At 40.0% G+C, this 23,549-nt stretch overlaps 2 protein-coding genes across 3 annotated transcripts in view; one reads left to right on the top strand and one right to left on the bottom strand.

Moving 5' to 3' along the window:
- Nucleotides 1-23,549, top strand: part of LOC125245430 — a 1,350,402-nt gene that overhangs the window by 1,133,062 nt on the left and 193,791 nt on the right.
- LOC125245534 (cytolytic toxin-alpha-like) overlaps nucleotides 1-23,549 on the bottom strand; it is a 74,936-nt gene that overhangs the window by 28,387 nt on the left and 23,000 nt on the right. For both annotated transcript variants that reach the window (XM_048156164.1, XM_048156174.1), the window contains exons 4-5: nucleotides 2,126-2,218; nucleotides 256-1,962 (exon numbers count right to left, since the gene is read on the bottom strand). In XM_048156164.1, coding sequence (XP_048012121.1) covers nucleotides 256-1,962; nucleotides 2,126-2,218 — 1,800 coding nt within the window. The remainder of the gene's footprint in view (nucleotides 1-255; nucleotides 1,963-2,125; nucleotides 2,219-23,549) is intronic.

Here is a 23,549-nt window from a genome sequence, read left to right on the forward strand (position 1 = left end):
CGATTTATTTTGCATTTCTTTTAGAAATTAAGAATTATTATAGTCATTGTAGATGTTGCAAATATCTAATCTAAGTTATTTAATACTCAAGGTTAGATCAGAAGATTTTTTTGTAAAAATGTTTCTGTAACAGCTGCCAAAAATAGTATATTGCTCCACTGTGGTTTTTAATTAATCCCCCCCCCCCCCCCCCCCCCCACCGACGGATCACAAATTGCACACTGCATATATTTTAAATTTGATTATGGCACTTACCTAAAGGCAGCATGACTCTGATAGTGTCACTGGCTTCACTCACTTCCACTTTACCCACAATCCTGTAGCGGATCAAGTACTGCTTTCCGTCCTCCAACTTAGTCAGAGTAAATTCTTCATCAGGTGTGTTTATGACAAGCCACTGTTCCTCTTTCACCTGCTGGTACTCCACTCTGTACTGCACAGTTTCTCCAGTCGGGGACTTCTGCAGTTTCAGGGACACACTGCACACCAGGACCTCCTTCGCTTCTGGTGGGGGAGGCTTCGACACGGGCTGGAACTGTGTGTCTGTCAACTTCCCTTTTTCATACAGATAGATGGATGAGCCTGGACTGGATGGATCGGGGATGGCAGACATAATGAATCGGTATCTCTTTTCATCTTTATTAGCCTCTGAAAAACTTTTGAAAACAGATAAGTTCTCTCTCATTTTTGAGATGACATCAGCATTGTTGAACCACTCTTCTGATGCTAACATGCCAGAATGCAGTTCCGTTCCCACATCTAACTCTTTAAACTTGTCAGATTTCATAAACTCCTCCAGAATTGAAAGATATGTGTCTTCATACTTCAGAGATGTGAAGGTCAAGCACACCACAACATCAATATCAGGATCAAGGAGCATGGTGCTGAGGCTGTCTGAGTCTTCAGTTCTGATTCCCTCCAGCTTCTTGGTTTGAGAACTCAAGAGGTTGAGTTCAGACTTTGCACAATCTAACCACTGGTTAAGCTTGTCAGCATTAAAAGGGGAGCTGTAGTGGATCTTCAGGATGTCTTCCAGTGACTTCTCCTCCATCCCCCCTCCTCGTATAGCAGGCAAGACTCTGCTGACAGCTTTCAGGAGCATTGTCTTGTAAATGCTGAATGATCTCTGAAATGATTGCAGCCTCTCTTTGATATCTCTGAAAACATTTACCAGTGGTTTTCTGGAGAGGTCATTGCATTTCCTCTCTACTTCTCCCAGCTTCTCCATTACATCTTCAGTGTTGGAAACCAGACGCATGCTAATTTCTCTCTCTAACTGTGCTGCTTTTGAATCCAGAAGAGAAAGAGGATAGAGCCAGACTTTTACTGGAACTGCATTCTGTGGATTCTCCTTCAGTATAGTGGGGAGCTTCTTGTACACCTCTAGGGCCTCAATGTAAGTGGTGGGGTTCTGCTCAAGGCGGAAGTCACCATAAAATGTGCAGGCAATGCTCTCAGCCACTTTCTTATCACCATCTGTCATCTTTATAGCTCCTTTTCCCTCAATAGAAAATTGAGGAATCTTCTTGACCATGACATTCAGTTCTCCCTCAATCTCCTGCTTGTTTTCCTCTTCTGAAAATGTCCGATCAAACATCATGAAGGCCTGAGCTCCATACAGTACACCCGTGACCACATGAGTTGCAGTTTTCTGGTCAAACACCTGAGGGTAGGTGAACTGACCCAGCTGGGACATGGTGAGCTGTTCGAATCTGGTGATTTCTTTGTAATACATTGTAACTCTGGACTGTTGGTTTGAGGATTTGGTGTCACGTAGAAACTTGGCAGATCCTCCCACCTCCACCAGCCCTCCCAAGAAGCTGGCCTTCAGCGAAGCACTTACATCCAGGAGACTGGACTTACTAGAGAGAGAGTCTGAGCTACTGAACTTCAGATCTGTCATGGGCTTTGAACGACTGTCCAAATCTTCACTCAGTGACTTCTTATCCCACAGAGTAACACCTGAAATGAGAAATGGCTTTAAGAGTTATGTATGAGGAAGTGATGTTCAGTTGAAGAAACATGTGGGTTTTATAGTGTTTTTAAACAAGGACTAGTAATTGGTGATGCAGCATTTGGTGAAGTGAGGACAACAAACTTTTATTTGTTTAGGTTGGTAAAGCACCTGGAATGAAGCTATCCTTGCGGCAGTCATACAGCATACCAGGAAACAGAGGTCTTCCTAGAGCTGCCACTTCAATGGGCTCTGATGCCAGGGCTGCAGTAAATGACAAATAAAAGGTAATATTTATACTTACAATATTTATAATATATATTAACAAAATTACATCTGATAATAATGAACACTGTTTAACTCTTTCCCTGCCAGTGTTTCTGAAAAAAGTAGCCAGCCACTACCAGCATTTTTGATCATTTTCACAAAAGATTCATGGCCCGTAGAATATTTTGTAGTATTAACATCCAATTTATCAAAAGAAATAACAGAGTCTCTGCTTTTAAACAAAACATTATTATAGCTTTGTGCATTTGTTTTATCAAAATTTCAATATGGGTAAGTTTCATTAAAAACAAAAGTTTAATTAAAGAAACATTTTGAGCAAGAAGCTTAGAAAAATACGTTTTAGTCATAATATGTTAAATATGATTAGTATATATAAAAAAATTTAGCACTGGTGCATGTTGATCCGGAGTTTTGGGGTCCTCGCAGGGGGTTGAGGTCATATCTTTACAAGTGTTAAAACATATGAAGTCTTCATAAGATCTGAATTTGTCTTTACTTTTATTAAGTTTTTATCCAACCCATAGTGTGTGTGTGTGTGTGTGTGTGTGTGTGTGTGTGTGTGTACACATGTTTTTGTGACATATCAGGACACAAATGTGTATAATGACATGGGTATGACATGGGTATTACAAAAAGAGGTGAAATATGAGGACAGAAAATACAGTTTGTACAGTATAAATACGTCCTGAAAAGTGAAGCCGTGGGCTCTTTGATCGCCCCCTGGTGGTTGGATTCAGTACAAGTCATAAACCCGCCCTCTCAATGCAAACGAATGGCACTTGTCAAAATAACAAAATATTAATTACACTTACAATGAAATTTTCCGAAAGATGGTTTTGGTCATTTAAGGTAGTTGTTATCACGCTGATTTATATTCCATAGTTCGTTTTTGTGATCAGTTTGATTTTTGCTAGCAATTTGGTGCTATAGAAACGGGGCGTGTCGTCATGATTCGCAGTTGAGTGACAGATTCTCTGAGGACTGTCGGAGCTTCGAGGGGAGAATGAAGATAAATAAATAACTATTATCTTTCGATTTGTGTGTTATTTCTCACTGACAAAAGGAGCTGTTCAGCATTAATCTGTCCTAACCGACCTACGGATCTGACGGATCACTGAGTTTTTTTCGGTCACATTAAATGTGGGCGTTATATGCTAATTAATAAATGTTATTAGCCAAGATAACATGGCTAACGTTAGCCATGACGGAAAAAGCAGGTGATCATTATCTGGCAGTTACTAATTATTTTTATGGGTATAAAATAATAATTATCAGGATAAAACTAATCCTACTCTAGTTAATTAAAGAGCACTGACTACAGCAATCGATCTGCTGTAAAGTTAGTTCAACTTGACCAAGGTTTCAAAAATATTATTGCTCTAGAAACAGAATATTATTTTACAAGTATAATTTTAATTTGTGTATAATTTATATATTTTAAATACATCAATTACGATATGTTGTTTTGACCTAGTTATCAGTAATTTAGTTTAAAAATGAACAATGTGCATTAATAAACATTCAAATAAATGTAAATTCCTTATTGCCAGATGTAATTAAGCCATTGTTTAAGCTAAATGAAAAAGGGAGGAAAAGAAAAATATAATAAACAATAGATAAAACAAATAGGTGATCTGATCTTGATGAAGCAGTTGTCTGGGCGGAAGTTTATTACCGCAACTCCGCCTCCGCCTTCAGTCTCCACTGACGATTCTTTCTGCGAATGCCCAGGTTCCAACATGTCAACACCCATCATCGTCCATTTTACCCTCGGTTCATTACAATGGAAGGAAGCGGCGTCGCGTCATCCATATTTTTTTACAGTCTATGACAAAAACCATTACGCTTATGGAATGTCCCCACATTTCACAAAAACAAACGTGTGTGTGTGTGTGTGTGTGTGTGTGTCACGGTTGCTGGTTGCCGCACAAACAAATATTTTCAGAATCTTGATGCAGCAGCATTCTTTATTTAAACAAACTCAAAAACCCCAAATACTAGGAACAGAACAACCAAACATTACAATGATGAGGACAGACAGAGAACTGAAGGAAACACAGGGTTTATATGCACAATAACAAAGGGAACATAACAAGATAATTAATAAGAAACACCTGAACTCAGTCTGAAACCAAGGGAACTAAATAATGGTGGGACAAAACTGAACAAAAGGAGGACATGTGTCCAAAGAGTCCAAAACAGATGTAACCCTGACATTACTCCCCTCTCCCAGAAGGCACGACCTCGCGCCAGATAGAGTCCAACTGGGGACAAACACTTCTTTGGGAGGATCAGTGGGCTTGTGGGTTGAAGCAGGCTTGTGGACTGACGCAGAGTCTAGAGCCACCTCTGGAACCAGAGCCATCTCTTTACCTCAGGACATCCCCTCATACTCCATCAACAGGCCCACCGGCACAAGTGAAGTGGCCAACCGGTCTGAGGGTTCAGGCGTGGCGGCGGCCATCTTGACTGAGGGCTCATGCATGGCGGCGGCCGTCTTGATTGAGGGCTCAGGTGTGGCGGTGGCCATCTTTATCTCTGGACTGAGGATGTGGATGGTTTTGGGTCCTGCAGATGGACGCAGGCAGGCTGACTTCAACGCTGACCTGACTGATGTAATTGCAGGGTCTGCCACTTTGGCCCACAGGTCAGTGCTGTTAGAGACCCATTTGCATGCTCTGGGAAACACAGGAGGGCAGAAATGGACCAATCCATTGGAGCGGCATGTGGAGGGTTCATGTGTTTTCGATGGGGCTGGATGAGGAAAATACTTTTCTTTCTTAACTTTTTCAACTTCAAAATTAGAACTATTTAAATAGAGAATAAGATTAATAGACTCGACTAGAGAAAATAACAAGCAGGTTCACTATAGCGAATAGTATCCTCTTACAGACCCAGGTGAAAACACAAAATGAGAGCGGCGTCAGGCCAGCTCACCCAATGGGAAAGCTTGAGAAACTCCTCCAAAAACCTGTACAAAGGACAACCATTCTACCTCAATCCCCACAGACAGTCCTTAGCCAGGATGGTGTTTTCTGCTGCAAGATCCATTCAAACCATTTCATTGCTTGAGGTTAAAAACTATAGTATGTTTTCAACTATTATCTTCTTTGTAGCGTCTGGACCAATCAGCCACACAATTATTCATTGTATTTAACGAATTACCCATAAACTCACTCTATCAAAGTTCTGTGAACCCATCCCCCTAAACTTGCTACCAGCATCCCAGATGTAGCTAAACCACTGGCAGAACTAGGTGTCCTGTTACAGACACTTGGACCTTTTATGACGCGAAAGAATGCCAGAGATTAGTGACTCTGACTTCCTTCTTTCTAAGAAGGACAAATAAACTCTCTTAATCCTATGTACTCTCTATATAACTACTTGAAAATGTATAAATATGTATCCAATTTTCCCATCTCATGACTTTCCTTTTATAGGTTTTATTCTATGTATTAATTCTCTCTTTTGAACTATTTTGGTATTAATGTTCCTGAGTTGCAAATGTATAGATAACTGAAATTACTTTGGTAGCATGTTTGGTATCTACGGACTCCAACTTTCGTTTCCTATTTGGTCATTTATGTTACATGTTACTAACTCTATGACACATTAGTATTATAAGAATCTAGAAGATTCTTCTCTCATTCATCCAATCCAGTTTCTTATGCTAATATCTTGCTACAGAACAAAGACTCGTAAAACTTCCCTCCGAGGGGGCAACTCCTTATTGGCTCAGACACCTTAAGAGGGTGTGACATCTTCACCCCTTATATTCACTGATCACAAGATCAAATCTTTCTTCTCTTTTACTGACAAATGCTGATGTCAAGATGATGCTGTAAGAAGCAATAAGCTTGTGCCAGGCTTTGGCCTAGAAACTTCCATTCACCAAAGATCCTCTGAATCCAACTGGTTCTCTTTCGTCAAGACAGTATCAGCAAAGATTCAACGGGACCCTCCACAAATTGCATCAGGACAGTTTTAATTCAACTTGGAGAGACATGCAAGTATCAAACTTAGTCTCATTATTTGATACATTAAGTATCCTTAGTCCTTTTTAAAGAAGGGTGTGTTAAAACTAAACTGATGGTTTGCTCAAGGCTGTTGATCTGCTGAATGTCCAACAATGCTGTAACTTCTTGCTTTAATGCACTCTGCTTTAGCTCTCTCTCTCTCTCTCTCTCTCTTGGTAAACTGTATGCATGAATGTGTGTGAACGTTAGAGTAGTTTAAGGGTTTAGTCTAGTTAATAAAGTCTTGTTCATGTCACATGTAAAGTTGTCTGTGTTTTGCACTTATATACCGGAGTCCCTATTCATGCCGATCCTGACTACAGGCTTTTAGTAGTACTGTACAATAAGATTGTTATTTCCCATAACCTGGAAATGAACATTTCTTAGAAATAATAAACAATTAACACTGTGTGTTCATTGGACAACGGGTTAATTGATTGTAATATTAATTTTATTACATAAAGTTAATTTTATTAACTGATCCAAATATTAATAATTAATTATAACTAGTTATGATTAATTATTCATATTTATTTTGAGCTAATTCGCTACATCTTTGACTCAAATAAAGACAATATATGTTCTAAAAATCTTTGTACATTTGTGCTCTTCTGTCAGATTTGTTATAGGAACTATTGGTGTGTTCAAGTCCTCCTGGGAAGTTTGTATTTACGAGGTGGGAAGTCGTGTCTACAACGGTAGGTGCGTTCAAATCACTTTCGTTGGAGTATGATGACGGTGTGGCTTCTCTTAATTATTTACGCAAAAATACAGCACTTTTACTTATAGAAAATGAAGAACAAAAAATGTGCATCAAGCATGTTTTGCTTAAATGTTTTTAGTTAATTAATGAAACCACTGTGGACTTGTCATATTATAATGCTACCTTACTTTGTTCAGGCAATTAGCTTACTTCGTTGTAAATAGAAAAGCCAGACGTCACAGCTAAATACCTAGTATTCCCCCAACTCATACAGATCTGGGCTTAAAGAAAATCCTGAGCTACCCACTCGTGTTTACGACATTTTTGTGCCGTTCACGTGCATTCAGCTCATAAATATGATCTTTCCAATATGACTTGAATGCACCATATGCCACACTGTTCAATGCAAACACATTAAGAACCATGAAGTTTCATGCCCTTGTAAAGGCTACATATAAAATTAAACATCTTTATACAGGTATTATATTTGCTTAAAAGTAAATTCATGAGACCAGTTTACTGTGAAAAAACAATTGGCTATAAAGAATACAGAAATCCTGTAGCGATTTACTACAGTTATTAATCAATTTGTGGGAATATGAAAATAATAATTCATAAAACTTTATGAATAATTATTATGCACATACCGACCCAAGGGGGAATTAAACATATATGGTGAATTGATTACAACGAATTATAATCAATCACATATATGATTAGTTCTGGTTTAATAATTATGTAGAAAACTATCCGTTTATCCAGCAAACCGGTAAGTTTTCCACAGACTATTATAACGGAAGTGTTATCCTCTGGCCACAAGGGTAAATTCCTTTGATAGCATCAAACATAGAGCAATTGTATTAGAATCGAAACGTTAAAGTGACCTGGTTTTTGTGAATGAGCAAGAGAACAATCGAGTAATGAATAATGTGTTTAATATATGAAAACAACTACCGAGGTTATACATCTAAATATATACAGAAGATATACACATATATACAAGAGTGAGAATGAATGGCAAATTACAACAGTTAAACCTTTTGAAAGCCAGCACAGAAATCAGTTTAAACGAATTTCAAGGAAATTATAATACTTGTATTACTTGTATAATACTTATATTACTTGCATTGGTTCAATCAGTGTGCAGGAGAGTTTCAGTGCGCTTGGCTTGGTTGGTCCTTTCCGAGAGGGGTTTCTCCGGCGGGGTTTTTCAAACGAGGTTTAAAGAGTAACTTAACCGAAGAGAGAGAGAGTCCAAAGAAGTGGTGTTCTCGAAAGAGGAGCGCGATGGAGGCGCGTGGTCACCAGAGACGTCCGGGAGAGGCATGCATGAGGTGCTCGTAGACAACGGGAGAAAACACACAGAGAAATTGAGCGTCTTTGCTTTTATGGAAAACGAAAAACTAACCCACCTCCTGAGTTGGGTGGCCAATAGATGCAAAGCAATCTTTAGCGGGCAAGGATGCCTTTGTCTTCTCTTGCGAACTCATTTGCATACTTTACGAGGTTGGATCAGTGTTCATTTTTTCTTCAAAGTACTATTAAAAATAGAACAATGCATTCTACAGGGATGTGAGATACATTATGGAATAAGGGAGGTAAAGAGCTTTAAAAAGAATCTAAACTCATCACATCAGAACAGCATATAGAAGAAGTTATAGTTTACAGGCAAATTCCATCATTAAAACTAACACACCTACAATTATTTAACCTAAACCTAAGCACTAGGAAACATACATGTACATGTATACAGGATGGGTACTTTTGGCACAATCATATTTTGAGAATACTGTACATACCATCTCTAAGCATGTTTGTGTATGTGTGTGTGTGTGTGTGTGTGTGTGTGTGTGTGTGTGTGTGTGAGCCTGTGTGTGTGTGTGTGTGTATGTGTGTGTGTGTGTGTGTGTGTGTGTGCTGGTATGTGATCTGGTTCTTTAGTCCACATGGGGGCCCCTTTGATGTCCCAAGAGCTAGGAAATTTGGCTTTCTGTCTTACCTCGGAGAGTAATAAAGATGCCAAAGTCACAATCACTCCGGGACCGGCCGGAGCCGATGTAGTGATTTAAAGACACAGTTCAGCAGGTTAATAGCGTTCTGAAAATTCCAGAGAATATTGACTCCGAAATGGATCCATCTAGATGCTACAATCCTCTCTCCTGGTCTATTGTGAAAGTTTGTTAATTTGTAAATGAAAATTTTTCCACTTATGAATGATTCTGTTTACATTTTGTTTCTGTGTTTTTGTACATTTGTACAGTTTGAAAAGACTACTCTCAGAACTGTTGGAAACTTATTCCTTGTCGAAACAGAGACCAGGAGACTTGGAAGTGTCTTCAGCAGGATTCTTTATTGAACACGTGCTGTCGGTAGCTGCAGTCATCAAGTCTGACTAATGCAGTGTATACATGATGTTTTATAGGCATTCAGTGGGCAGTCCTTAAAGGTGTTGCCCCTACCCACAACCTTAGAAGTGACCACTAAAACAAAAGCATGTAAGGACAATACAGGAAATTACCCCCGACTGTGGGGGTAAACAGTAAACAGTAGATGGTCACGAGAACTAAGGTTAGTTTGACTTCCAGTAGGAAGATCAAAGCATTAAAATGCATAGGTGCTAAACCCAATCAGTCTGACAGTATCGCCAATACCTTTACATTAGATCAGTTGTTGTCATGATTCATTAAAATGAATCTGTTCAAATGAGTCATTAGGTTGCGAATTGGACATTAGCGGACGTTGACACGTTGCGTGTGAATCACGACTGTCATTAGGACATCGCAATAGATTTGTCAACACAGAAAACACTTCACCACTGCATAGGATTTTCTTTTTCACTATTCACACCCAGCGGTTATTCAGGAAAAACATTCTCCGAATGCGCCTCTTGAAACATGGATTCGGTCTTACGAACTTTTAGCATTGTGTCAGTTGATTTAGATTATTATTTATGTGGTAGAGAGAGTGCAAAGACGGTGCTTACTTTGAAGACAGAGAGAGCTCGCACACACGTGGGAGGAGCTCTGCTTGTTCTGTCCGTCAGCGCAGTAGTCGTCTCCTTCCTTCATTTTACAGTCGAATGGTGGCGAGAACGGCTCCAGGTTCAAAGGTCAATACGGAATGGATTAATCGGCGTTATTTTTTTAAACGCGTTAATTTTTTCTCAGATTAATTAATTGAAATTAACACGTTATTTTGACAGCCCTAGTTTTAACATATCGTAAATGTCAATAGTTAGATAGCAGTTAGTTTATTAGTAACTAAATAGTTTATTATTACTGAGATCAATTACAGTTATGTGAAACAAACTCTGTCACATCAGAGATGAATTCTAGCTTGTATTTTTTGAAGATTGTTATTGTACCGCATGTTTAACAATGCTAGTGTTCTCTCCCTCACCAAGGTTCACACAAGTCACAAGGTCTTTCCCAGTGGTCATCTGACTATGAAACCAGACCAGATATTAGCATGTAACAGTTTGGAGACATTTGTGTGTTTTTTTTCTTTGATTTTGTTTGCACTTTTCCTGAAACAATTTTGAAATTGTTTACCAATTTTTAACATCAACATTCTAATTTTTTTTCTGTGTGATTGTAATGTTTGTATGTGTGTGTGTGTGTGTGTGTGTGTGTGTGTGTGTGTGTGTGTGTGTGTGTGTGTTTGTGTGCGTCTGCTTTCCTTACACTTTGAAAAACAAAGTTGTTTCCTAGAATCGGCTGTAATGTTAGTGAACTCTAATGTGTTCGCTTGTTTTTCCACATTTGACAGTGTTCCCGTGAATTTGCTTGTTTTAATAAAATGATGGATTAAATTATCATCTTCACTTGAGTCCTTTACATTATTTTATTATACTATCCTAGTTTTTAAACAGCCCTGAAATAGATTTTTCAGCCAGTATGTGGATTTTGAATTCAACACAAGGACCTCTGATTTGATCTTGTTAAACATATATGTAGCATTTGAAATCATTTAATATTATTTTATTATTAAGATCATCATGGTTTTTATTTTTAGTATTTTTATGGATACAGTAAGTAACAGTAAGTGCAGTAATTATATTCATAATAATAAACGTAAATAAATAAAAGGGGGAAAAGAAGAAAGAAATCCAGTTTCAACTATGGCCAGTTGTTTCAAATACAGAGTTTCCAAAACTTTAGCTGTCAACGTTTGGCCACCTTCGGCAGCCAAAGAGTCAGAGGTCTATGAAAGGCACCCATATTCTCCTAAAGACATCAACCTTGCCTCTTAAGTAGTAGGTGTGTTGTTCCAGTCATAATGTATCTTTCAAAAGTTGTTTAAACAAATTAAATGTTGGAGGCCTTTGTTGATTCCAGTTAAGCAAGATGCATTTTTTTTGCTATATATGATATTATGCCAATTCTATGTACAGACATAGGATCCAGTTTCCTATCTGGTTCTGTACCAAAAAGATTTACAAAATTTTAGCTGTCAAATCATGTAACTTTTTTCAAATATATTTAAGTTTTCTGCATTCCCAGAAATTGTGCATAATTTATCCTGTATACATTTTACATCGCCAACATCTGGGTGTTATATTAGGATATATTTTACTCAGACGAAGTGGAGTGAGGTAAATTCTGTGCATAAATTTATAGTTCTGTTCTATAATTTTGTTACAGGAAAATGAGGTAAAAACATTCTTACATATAGCCCCTCACTGGTCTTCATCAAAGTTACACTCAAGGTCCTTTTGCCAAATATTTTCTAAGGATTAGTTCACTTTCAAATAAAAATTTCCTGATAATTTACGTACCTCCATGTCATCCAAGATGTTCATGTCTGTCCAGTTTTTTAAGCTATCTGCTACAGCTCAAACTCCCCACTGGAAGGGTTTCAGGACAAGTACGGCAGATACAACTCGAGCCACTTTTCGAGCTTTTATTGTATACACATACAATCATCCACGAGCTAGTTATGTGTGACGTTTTAGCTCGTTACTCAAATAATTCAATTGCTAGGTTGTAAACCTGCAATGAAAACACAAAACAAACATCAGATTTAACTAATGAAATTACACAATCATAAGATATTAATTCTTAATCTGAATTATTAGCGATGCCAGTTTACAGACACTCACCAGCAAGCGTACCAGTTCTGATCCAACGACAGAATGAAAAATGAACCTAGGCGGTGCTTGCGCACTGACTAACTATGCATATACAAATACACAACCCGGTGACTAGGAACGATTATAAACATAACTGTAACCTAGTACGATTATAACATATATGAAATATAAATGTGCTTGCATTTAGAATGAGATGGTAAATATGCATGCATATTTCATCAAATACCCCAGAACATAATAATAACGTCTATCACTTGTAATATACATATGCAAAATAATAGTGACACCTACTGGAAAGTTCTACAATGTCTTTCTTTCTTAAGTTGAAAAGAAATTAAGGTTGTTGTTTTTTTTTTTACAATTTTTTATTTATCAGTTTACAATATAACAACATAAACAATACAATTAGTGTACATTAAGCAGTATCAGAGTATACAAATGTAACATATACATCAACAGGTCCAGTTTGTATTAGTAAAATAGACTAAAACAAAGTAATAGCACATGAATGGTCAAAGTGTAAGCGATGAATATAATAAATAAATAAAAAAATAAATAAAAAAATTAAAGGGTCAAAGGGTTCAAGACAGATTAAAAAAAATATTCCAGTTCTCTAAGAAGATGTGAGTTTTGTTTTTTAAACTGTATGTTAAATATTCCATATGTAGTGTGTCGTTTATAATTTGTTTAAATAATTCAAATGTTGGTGGTTGTTCTTTTTTCCAATTCAGTAATATACATTTCTTAGATACATAAGAAATCAGACCTATCCTTTTTATAAATACAGAGTCTGAAGTTTCATTTAAGTCCACCCCAAAAAGATATATTAAAGGAGTCTTGAGATATGTTTTCCCCAGGGCCATCACAGAAGAACTCATGTACAGAATCCCAAAACTCATTTAGTTTTTCGCAGTTCCAAAAAATATGCATAATGGTGCCCCTATGTGTTTTACATCTATTGCATAAAGGGGATGCGCCAGAATATATCTTACTAAGGCGAACTGGGGTCAGATATATTCTTTGTATAAATTTGTAATTTTGTTCAATTATTTTGTTACTAGAGAATGAAAAAAAAACACTTTTGTATATAATAACCCACTGATCGTCATCAAAATAACAACCCAAATCTTTTTGCCATACACTTTTTAATGAAGTTAATGATGATTCAGCTTGATCTCTTAAAATTGCATATATCTCAGACATTTTTCCCTTTAGTATTGACGTGTTCTCTAGAATATTCATCCAATTTAGATAGTTCCACTGAGATATGACCCTTTGCAAGAAGATCATTTATCAAATGTCTAAGTTGTAAGTACTTGTAAAAATCTTTATTGTCGATATCAAATTCACTTTTTAATTCAGAAAAAGATTTAAGGGTTCCCTCTTTAAAAACTTGCTTAAAAGAGACAATACCTAGATCTTTCCACTTTATAAATGGTGTCTTCCCCATAGAAAATTGTAAATCTGGGTTAAAAGACAAAGGTGCCAAAACAGAGATTTTTGAGTGCAAACTGCAAAATCTTTTGATTTCCTGCCAGGCTTTCATTATATTATAAATTCACAAATGTATTTACGCAGCCATTTATCCGTTTGATATTATTAATATAGGGTAATGATGTTAACGACACTGGGTAAATGGCTTGTTTCTCGATATCAGTCCATTATGCATTTTCTCGAGAATGTACCCAACTTATGATACTTTTTGTTTGTGCGGCCCAGTAATATAATTGAAAATCTGGAAGCCCTAGGCCCCTATTTTCTTTTGATTTGCATAAAGTTTTAAGAGCAATCCTTGGTGGATGGTTATTCCAAATAAAGGAGCTAATCTGCTTATTTAAAGTTTTGAAAAATGATTTATTTAAGTAACATGGTAGAGATTGAAAAAGATAATTATAACGCGGCAGTACATTCATTTTAATCACATTGATTCTTCCCAAAAGAGAGATGGGCAATAGAGACCAATATTCTAAGTCATCCTTTATTTTTTTATTTAACGGAAGATAGTTATTGCTAAACAGATCCTCAAGGTTAGACGTTATCACCACGCCCAGATATTTAAAACCAGTCTGGCTCCAAGTAAAGGGTGATATATTATAAAGTTGTTGGCTAATTGAAGAGGATAATAGGCAAGCATTAGATTTGGTCAAGTTAACTTTGTAACCTGATATACTGCCAAAATCATTTATAATACTAAGTGTTGCAGGGACAGATTGGTCGGGCTTAGTTAAATATAATAAAATATCATCTGCGTACAATGAGATCTTATGAACAGTATTTGAAATGCATACCCCTGAAACATCATCCCTACTCCGTATAGCTTCAGCAAGAGGTTCAATTGCTAAGTTAAACAGTAAAGGGGAAAGAGGGCACCCCTGTCGACAACCTCTTTTTAATACTATTTCTTCAGACATTAAATTATTTGTACAAATTTTTGCTAAGGGATTACTATATAAGTTTTTAATCAACAAAATAAATGTATCACTCAAATTGAATTTTTTTAATGCAGCGAATAAAAATTTCCATTCAATTCTATCAAACGCCTTTTCGGCATCAAGGGATACTATTAGTGTTTGTAAGTTGTTCAATTTTGAATAATTAATTATATTTAAAAGTCTACGAATATTGTCTGAGCCATATCTGGCTTTTACGAAACCCGTCTGATCCGGATGAATTAGATTGGGGAGAATTTTTTCAAGCCTGCTTGCAAGAAGTTTAGATATAATTTTAAGATCAACTGGAAGTAGTGAAATTGGACGATATGACATGCATTCTGTAGCATCTTTATCTTTCTTATGGATTAAAGTTATAATGGCAGTTTTCATTGTTTCAGGAAGACTGCCATTCTCAAAGAAATCATTCACCATTGGCATAAAAAGGGGTTCGAGTTGAGGCCAAAATGTCTTATAAAATTCCGAAGGGAATCCGTGTAATCCAGGGGTTTTCCCTAATGCCAAGGATTTGATAGCTTTTTGTACTTCAGCTGAGGTGGGTAAAGCATCCAAATATGCCCTATCCTCCTCTGCCAGTGATGGTAAAGATATAGAATCCAAAAAAGTTTGTATATTTGAATCAGATGGGTTCTCAGAGCAATAAAGCTTATTGTAAAATTCAGCGAAAGCTTGATTTATTAATTTTGCATCATAAGTCAGCTGGCCATTAGAGTTACGAATTACCTTAATTATACGTTCTGCATGTTCCCTCTTCAGTTGGTGAGCCAATAATCTACTAGGTTTGTTCCCAAATTCAAAATACTTCTGCTTCGTAAAGGACAGCAATTTCTTAGTTTGTTCAGTCTGAAGAATATTTAATTGGTTTCTAATGTCCTGTAATTTTTTTAAATTTTCTACTGAAGGATACCGTTTATGAAGTTGTCCAAATTTAGAGAGTTCTGACATTAGCCCCATCATACGCTCCTTTGTTGCCCTTTTTCTTGCAGATGTGTAAGATATCAGGTTCCCTCTAATAACTGCCTTTGCAGCATCCCACATAACCGCTGGTGAAACATCAGAGGCAGCATTATCAGTTATATAATATTTAATCCATTCTTTAATGTTACTACATGCATCATTATTATCAAGTAGTGAGGAATTAAATCTCCAGTGTTTATGCTGAGGTAAACCTTGACCTATAGACAGATTAAGATAGACTGGTGCGTGATCTGATATGAGGATTGATCCTATAGTACATAAGTTTACAAAAGGAATATACTCTTGTGGTAAAAGAAACATATCTATGCGTGAATATGATTTATGTCTTGTTGAATAAAATGTATAATCTCTAGATCCAGGATTTAATTCTCTCCATATATCAACTAAGCCTACTTCACTGGAGGCCAATTTTAGGGCTTTAGACGAATTGTAATTACACATTGAAAATGTGGACCTGTCTAAATTTGCATCAGAACAACAATTAAAATCCCCTGCTAGTAGCCCAAGAGAAGTACAATATTGACTGAATAAATTAACAATGTTGCTCATAAATTTTGGAGTGTCTATATTGGGAGCATAGATATTCATTAAAGTAATGTCTTGACCATACAGGGTACCTTTGATTAAAATAAATCTTCCTTCTTTATCACTCTGTTGTTCTTTAACTAAAAAAGGTAAATTTTTATGAAGGAGTATAGCTGTTCCCCTTTTTTGAGTTGTGTAGCTAGAAAAGAATACTTGGCCCACCCAATCTCTCTTAAGTTTTTGATGTTCTATATCAGACAGGTGGGTTTCCTGCAGAAAGGCAATATTAACTTTTTCTCTCTTAAGGAAAGTAAGAACTCGTTTGCGCTTGATAGGGTGGCCTAACCCTTTGACATTCCATGTTATCACTTTACATACATTTTCCATTTTACAGTGGTGCTTGAATTATACAGACCGACCATTTGTACACTCAAAACTAAAAGATTAAATACAGTACACTGAACCGAACTACAAACTCCCGTCTCCCTCCCACCCCCTTTCCCTTTTGGCACGAGCCCTGTCCCCAAACGACAAGGCAGGCCCGTAATTGAACGAACTCTAGACATATAATAACCAGTGAAATCGTGCTCAAAACTCAAAGCACACAAATTTACACTAAAAGAAAGAAGAAGAAAAAAAAAAAGGAATGACCTTGTCAATTCAAAGACTAATAAAGGGAGATAATCAAAATTCCCTTGCCTCTTCACTATATATCCTTTTTGAATGATTGACATGAGTGATTATAATAAGAGTGATAATCAATAATCAATATGTAACCTCTTTTATTATTAAACGGATTTGAGTGAATTGTTTTATATACATCCATAGAATGATTATGTGGCTGTTGAAATGTTCTTTTCAGAAGTTCTGCTGATGTCTGTGTCTTTGTCTGTCCATTTGGAGACACTCTCACCAAGGTCACCCTAGTATCTGGACTACGTGACTTTTTCTCATTTTACAGTTATCCTGTCTCTATGTCCTTCTCTAAAGAATAAAGATGAATATTATATGTAATTCTCTACAGAACTGGAACATGTTATCTTATGTTTTGAGAAACCTTCCTGTTTACAGTCTGGAGCCTGGGCTGATTTCAACCTTGGAGAAGATGTGAAGCTGTGTATCTGTGTATGTGTGCTAATAATCTGTGCAGGTCTGGACAATTGGTAGTTCGAGCTGGAGACAGAGAGACGCCATCTCGCGACCTTAAAGGGACATCCAGTCCCTAAATCTAGGGGTCCTTCGTCAGATTCTTGACGCCTGGAGATACGCTTCTGACTATCTGAAAACTTCTAATCTTGTCTATCTTCTCTTAACCAATCAGAATCCTTTTTACCTTAGTAATGACGTAGTTAGTAGTCTCTGTTAGAGTATAATTGTTGTGGAAATATGAATGTATGCAGAGCGGCCTACGAACTCCTCGTGAGACCTGAAGCTGACTTCTGCTGATGAAACTGCAAACTGTTTTTCAGTAAAATTTCTTCGATTGATTGCATCTCTGACTCCTGGTCTTTCATTCAACATATCTGGTCAAGGGTCCTAAAACTGTTCGTTCCCCAACACTAACGATGTAAAGGCATGAAAATATAATACTGATAGTGTAACAAACATATTTATGCAAAAGTTAACATAACATGGCTTTTAAAGCAAAAAGGCAAATTCAAAATTTTCAGTCTTCTACATTTTTAGCAAGCTCAGTATCTATACCCTAACAAACGTATTCATCACTTAAATCCGATCCACAGTTACTCACATGGACAGTTTAGCCAATGCTGCGATAGAACTCCTCGGCTTCTTTGGGAGATGAGAACAAGTAAATCTTTTTGTCATGCAGAATCCGCAGTTTACACGGTTGAACGAGGAATTCACGATACATCCCTTTATCAACAAACAGCTTTTTGACATTGTTAAACTCCCGGCGCTGTCGCATAGTTTCAGCTGAGAAGTCCTCGGAGAAAAATAGCCTCGTTCCATCGTAGGTGATTTCTCTGCGTCTTGTAGACCGAAACACCAGTTCTTTATCCTGAAACTTAAGAAAGCGGATAAGAACGGGTCTGTGTTGGTTAGGTTTGGCTGGGGCTAGCGTTCTGTGAACCCGCTCCAGAGAGAACGGCGTGTCAGGTGTTGTGTCCGTCCACCGAGGCAGCATGTCTTTGATAAAATCCATGAGCGGCCTTGAGCCTTCTGCACCTTCACGGAGGCCGAACAGTCAGAGGTTCTTTCTCCTGCTGCGGTTTTCTAAATCGTCAACCTTTGCCTCCAGAAGATTCAAACGTTTAGATGCTGAGGTGATGAAAGAATCGGCTGTATCCAGTCGGCTTTCCGCCGCCGCGATGCGGTCTTCTGCGTCATCAATTCTTTTTTCGTTGGATATTACCGCAGTTTTAATTTCTGTCAAGTTGTTCTCTAATGTCTTAACGGACGATGAAACTTCACTTAATCGTTTTTTAATGCCGTCCAATTTGGTTCCAAGCTCCGTTCTCAGCGTTTTTAGTTCAGCTAACACATCCGATGTGTCCGCCATGGCAGCCAGGTCTGGGTCGGCCTGAGATTTCGGTTTTTCTGATCCTGTTTTTCGCGCTCTGGTAAAAATGTCACACTGTTTTGCAGTAAGATGTTTGGACATGTTCAAATTGTCAGTTTTGATCGGAGTTAGTTGAGTTTACAGGGGTATAATAACTTTTTTTGTGTGCGGGTAGTCAGAGCAAATCAATCAACCAGCCATCTTCGCCAGAGCCACGTGACACCCGAAATTAAGGTTTTTGATGAAAACATTCCAGGATTATTCTGGACTTTTATGGCCTCCAAACGGTTTAAGGTCAAAATTACAGTTTCATTGCAGCTTCAAAGCGTTCCACGCAATCCCAGACAAGAAATAAGGGTGTTATCTAGAGAAACCATCGCTCATTTTTTGATCAAACTGTTAGATCACAATCTCAATAATAGGTAGAATATTTGTAATCCCAGTCATCAGTTAAGAAACAGGCGCCTCAACCCCTGTGATGTGTGGCAGCAGCAGCGCAAGGCCTTGGGAGAATGACCAAGCAGACACAGATCAAGTGTGGTACAAAGCATTATTTAATTATAATTATTCAGCCAATTTTATTAATTTGTCAACCTGAATATTCCCATTAACACTTTGTTCCCTTTCATGGGAACATCGACACTGCATAGTCGCTTTGGGAACGCCTCTGCATGTATCGTCTTGAAGCACTTGTGAAATCGAACCAATAGTGTGACGGGACGTCAGAGCGGGTGACGTCACGGACCAGGAAACTATAAAGCACCCCTGAGAACAAAGAACGCCAGCTTCTGAAGTCTTCAGCAGCGCTTTGTGTTATCGTGTGTCTTATTTGGTGTTGTTTGTCTCTGTTGCTTAAATATTTCTTCGTCTGAGGACAAGAACATTTTAGAGTCACCAAGCACTATATATATATATTTATCGAGGTATTTAAATATATTTAAGACACTTCGAATGGCGAGTACGAGCAAGCAGCAGTTTACTAAGTGTGTTCCTCCCTGCCCTCGGTTCATCACGGGCGGGGACACACACGAGATGTGCGTTGCTTGTCTCGGAGTGGAGCATGCACAGGCAGCTCTCGAGGGGGCTGTCTGTGTTCATTGTGAGAAGCTAATGCTCCGTACACTCCTTTCACGCCGGGCGTTCTTCGACAAACAAAGCGAAGGCGCCGCGGCGAGTGTTCCCCAGGGCTCAGGTCCCGCTGCTGCCGAGGCACAGCGGCGGCTTCAGTCTTGGGGTTCACAAATGGATCTGATGGAGGGGTTAGAGAAGGGTCCGTCCCTATCTCGGCCCTCACCCGCCAGTTCTAGTGTCTCTCCCCTGGTTGCGGAAGCATGCGCTGTGGTTTCTTCCCCCAGGGCAGAGGCACCGGCGCTTCACTTATCTAGCTCTGAGGAGTTAGATGTAGTGAGCGTCGGGGCTGGAGATGAGTTTTCGCCATCCTCATCTCCAGCTTATGAGGAGCTTTTAGAGGTTAAAAATTGAGTGGCCAGAAGAAAGACCAGAAGCGCGCATTAAAAGCAAACTAGATGAGCGCTTCCTCCCTGCCCGATCACAGCCTCAGCCCCGGGGATTGCCGTTCTTTCCCGATCTCCACACCGAGGTGTCGAGATCGTGGCAGAGACCGGCACAATTCAGAGTTTACAATCCACAAACGTCATTGTACAGTAACATCGTTGGAGATAAACAACATGGTTATGGGGCGATGCCTCAGGTTGAAGAGACGCTCGCAAGCTATCTCTCACCTGAGTCTGCATCGTCCCTAAAATCCCCGAAATCCCCAGGGCTTATTCCTCAGCAGGTCAGGCAGCAGCATGTCTGCATACGATGTCGATATTACAAGCTTATCAGGCTGACCTGCTGGGGGATATAGATGAGAGTGGCGAGGCAACATTTGAATCTATACAGGAATTGAGGAAGGCTACCGATTTATCTCTCCGGGCCACCAAGGAGACGGCAAAAGCAATCGGCCGCTCTATGGCAGCCCTGGTGGCCACGGAGAGACATCTTTGGCTCAATCTATCGGACATCAGATAGCGTGATAAGTCGGTGCTGCTGGATGCACCTGTGTCTCCCCTGGGCCTCTTTGGCGACTCAGTTACATCTGTCGTTGAGAGGTTCCAGGAGGCTAAAAGACAATCAGCAGCCTTCCAAAGATTCCTGCTGAGCGGGAGCAGTCTCGGCCATCTCAAAGCTCCTCGACTGCACGCAGAGTGCAGCAAAAACATAGCGTTGCCACCCGTGCTCCCCCGCAAAGATCTTGGGGACCGGGAAAGGCAACGCAATCGAAGCCTTCCAAGGGTAAGACAGATCTGCGGACTGTCATTATCGTGAGGAAGGCTTCGAAGAAGTCCTGACGCCTGTGGTCCAGGACTTCTGAGGGCGGCCCCTACCGAAGAGGGTCTGATAAAATTAAGATCTATAATATTGACCCCTCTTCGGCACCCTCAGGGGGCCATTCTGCCAACCCTGCCACCTCGTGTGTTACAGGGCGCAGTGGCCCCCACCGATCCTCCGAGGAGGGTCGGTCAGCATTTGGTTCGGTTGTTCCCTGCCGGTGTGCCGCTTCAGGGCATCGAGTCAAGTGCTCAAAAAACACCAGAGACCAGCCTCGAGAGGCTGGTTCCCTTAGTAGAATTTTTGGAAGAATGGAAACGTCTTCCCAACATTTCTCAATGGGTACTGCGTATGATAGAAAAGGGTTATAAAATACAATTCGGGTTTCGCCCGCCCCAGTTCAACGGGGTCCTCCCTACAGTGGTGGGCCCCCAGCAGTCTCTGGTTATGGAACAAGAAGTTATGACACTTTTGCAAAAAGGAGCTATAGAGAGGGTTCCTCCTCCCAGCAAACAGTCAGGGTTTTACAGCCGTTACTTCATCGTTCTGAAGAAGGATGGAGGGTTGCGTCCAATTCTAGATTTACGCATGTTAAATCGTTCAGTGCAAAAGCTCAAGTTCAAGATGCTGACACTCAAACAGATCACCACACAGATCAGATCCGAGGACTGGTTTGTGACAATAGATCTGAAAGACACATACTTTCATGTATCGATCCATCCTTCACATTGGAAGTTTCTCAGGTTCGCTTTCGGGAGCGAAGCTTACCAGTACAAGGTTCTTCCATTTGGCCTATCACTTTCACCCCGCACCTTCGCGAAGTGCGTGGATGCAGCTCTGGCTCACTTTAGACTCCAGGGCATCCGCGTACTGAATTATATCGACGATTGGTTGATTTTAGCTCAATCAGAGCAACAGGCAGTTCAACATCGAGATGTTGTTCTGTCACACATGAAAAGGTTAGGGTTGAGACTCAACGCCAAGAAGAGTGTGCTTCTACCGGCTCAGACTACCAATTATCTAGGGGTAGTTTGGGATTCCACTACGATGCAGGCACATCTGTCTCCTGCTCGCCCTGGTTCTTGTCCCAAGGTCTTGTGTTGGGGGCTCCTTGTCGTCGCAAGATGCTAACGACGGATGCATCCCTCACAGACTGGGGGCCGGTCATGAGTGGTCGCCCAGCTCAGGGTCTTTGGGAGGACCATCATCGTACATGTCATATAAATCACCTAGAGATGATGGCGGTATTTCGAGCAGTCAAGTACTTCTTCCCAGACCTGAGGGGCCATCATGTGTTAGTTCAAACAGACAACATGTCGGTCGTCTCTTACATCAACCATCAGGGGGGTCTGAGGTCAGATCCTCCTGTGGTCCCAAGGGGAGCTTCTCTCATTAAGAGCAGCTTACATCCCTGGGCACCAAAATGTGGGGGCAGACATCCTGTCGAGGCAGGGGCCGAGGCCTGGGGAATGGAGACTCCACCCCGAGGTGGTGGAGCTCATATGGAAGAATTTCGGTCGCGCAGAAATCAACTTATTTGCCTCGAAAGAGACGTCTCGTTGCCCGCTGTGGTATTCTCTGACTCATCCAGCCCCTCTGGGGTTGGATGCCGTGGTACAGACGTCCCCGGAGTTCTGGAGAGGGTTTGGTGGGATGGGGTCCATCTAATATTGGTAGCCCCATTCTGGCCAACCCGGATATGGTTCACGGATCTAGTGTCCCTCTTAGAAGATTCTCCCATGGAGATCCCAATCAGGCAGGACCTGCTGTCTCAGGCGGGTGGCAAAATATTTCACCCGCGTCCAGAAATATGGAAAGTGTGGGCCTGGCCCCTGAGGGGGCCGAGCTCATAGAGTCTGGTCTCTCAACTGAGGTTGTAGAGACCATTCTCCACTCCAGAGCTCCTTCCACAAGAAGACTGTATGCATATAAGTGGAAGCTGTTTGCTACTTGGTGTAGCTCATCTAGGCAGGTGGATCCTGTCCATTCTTCTATCAGCCACGTGCTGCAATTTCTCCAAGAAAAGTTCTCGGAAAGTTTATCTCCTACATTGAAGGTTTATATAGCAGCTATATCCGCTTATCATTCTAAGTTAGAGGGTGTTTCTGTGGGTAGAAACGTCTCTTAAAAGAATTGGAGACCTTCAAGCGCTATCAGTCGCTCCTTCATGTTTAGACTTTGCTCCAGGAATGGTCAAAGCTTTTCTTCATCCTAGACTGGGTATATTCCCAAGGTCCCTACTAATGTCCCAGGGCCCATTGTGCTGCAGGCTTTCTGTCCTCCACCTTTTGCAAATGCGGATCAGGAAAAACTAAATCTGCTCTGCCCAGTCAGGGCTTTAGACACATACGTCCACAGAGCTGCCCTGTGGTGAAAGACAGAACAGTTGTTTGTGTGTTATGGGTCTCCTAACAAAGGAGGTCCGGCGTCTAAGCAGAGAATGAGCAAGTGGGTGGTCGAGGCCATCTCACTTGCTTATGAGTCCTCCGGGCAGCCTTCTCCTTTGGCTGTCCGGGCCCATTCGACTAGGAGTATGGCGGCCTCAAAGGCTTTCATCTCGGGGGTTCCCCTCAGTGATATTTGTGATGCTGCTGGGTGGTCATCTCAGCACACTTTTATTAGGTTTTATAACCTTGATTTGGGCTCCACTCCAGGGTCCTCAGTACTGTCGTCCTGAAAAGCGATAAT

Source organism: Megalobrama amblycephala, linkage group LG1 (assembly GCF_018812025.1).
Source record: "Megalobrama amblycephala isolate DHTTF-2021 linkage group LG1, ASM1881202v1, whole genome shotgun sequence".
NCBI classification, from domain to species: Eukaryota; Metazoa; Chordata; class Actinopteri; order Cypriniformes; family Xenocyprididae; genus Megalobrama; species Megalobrama amblycephala.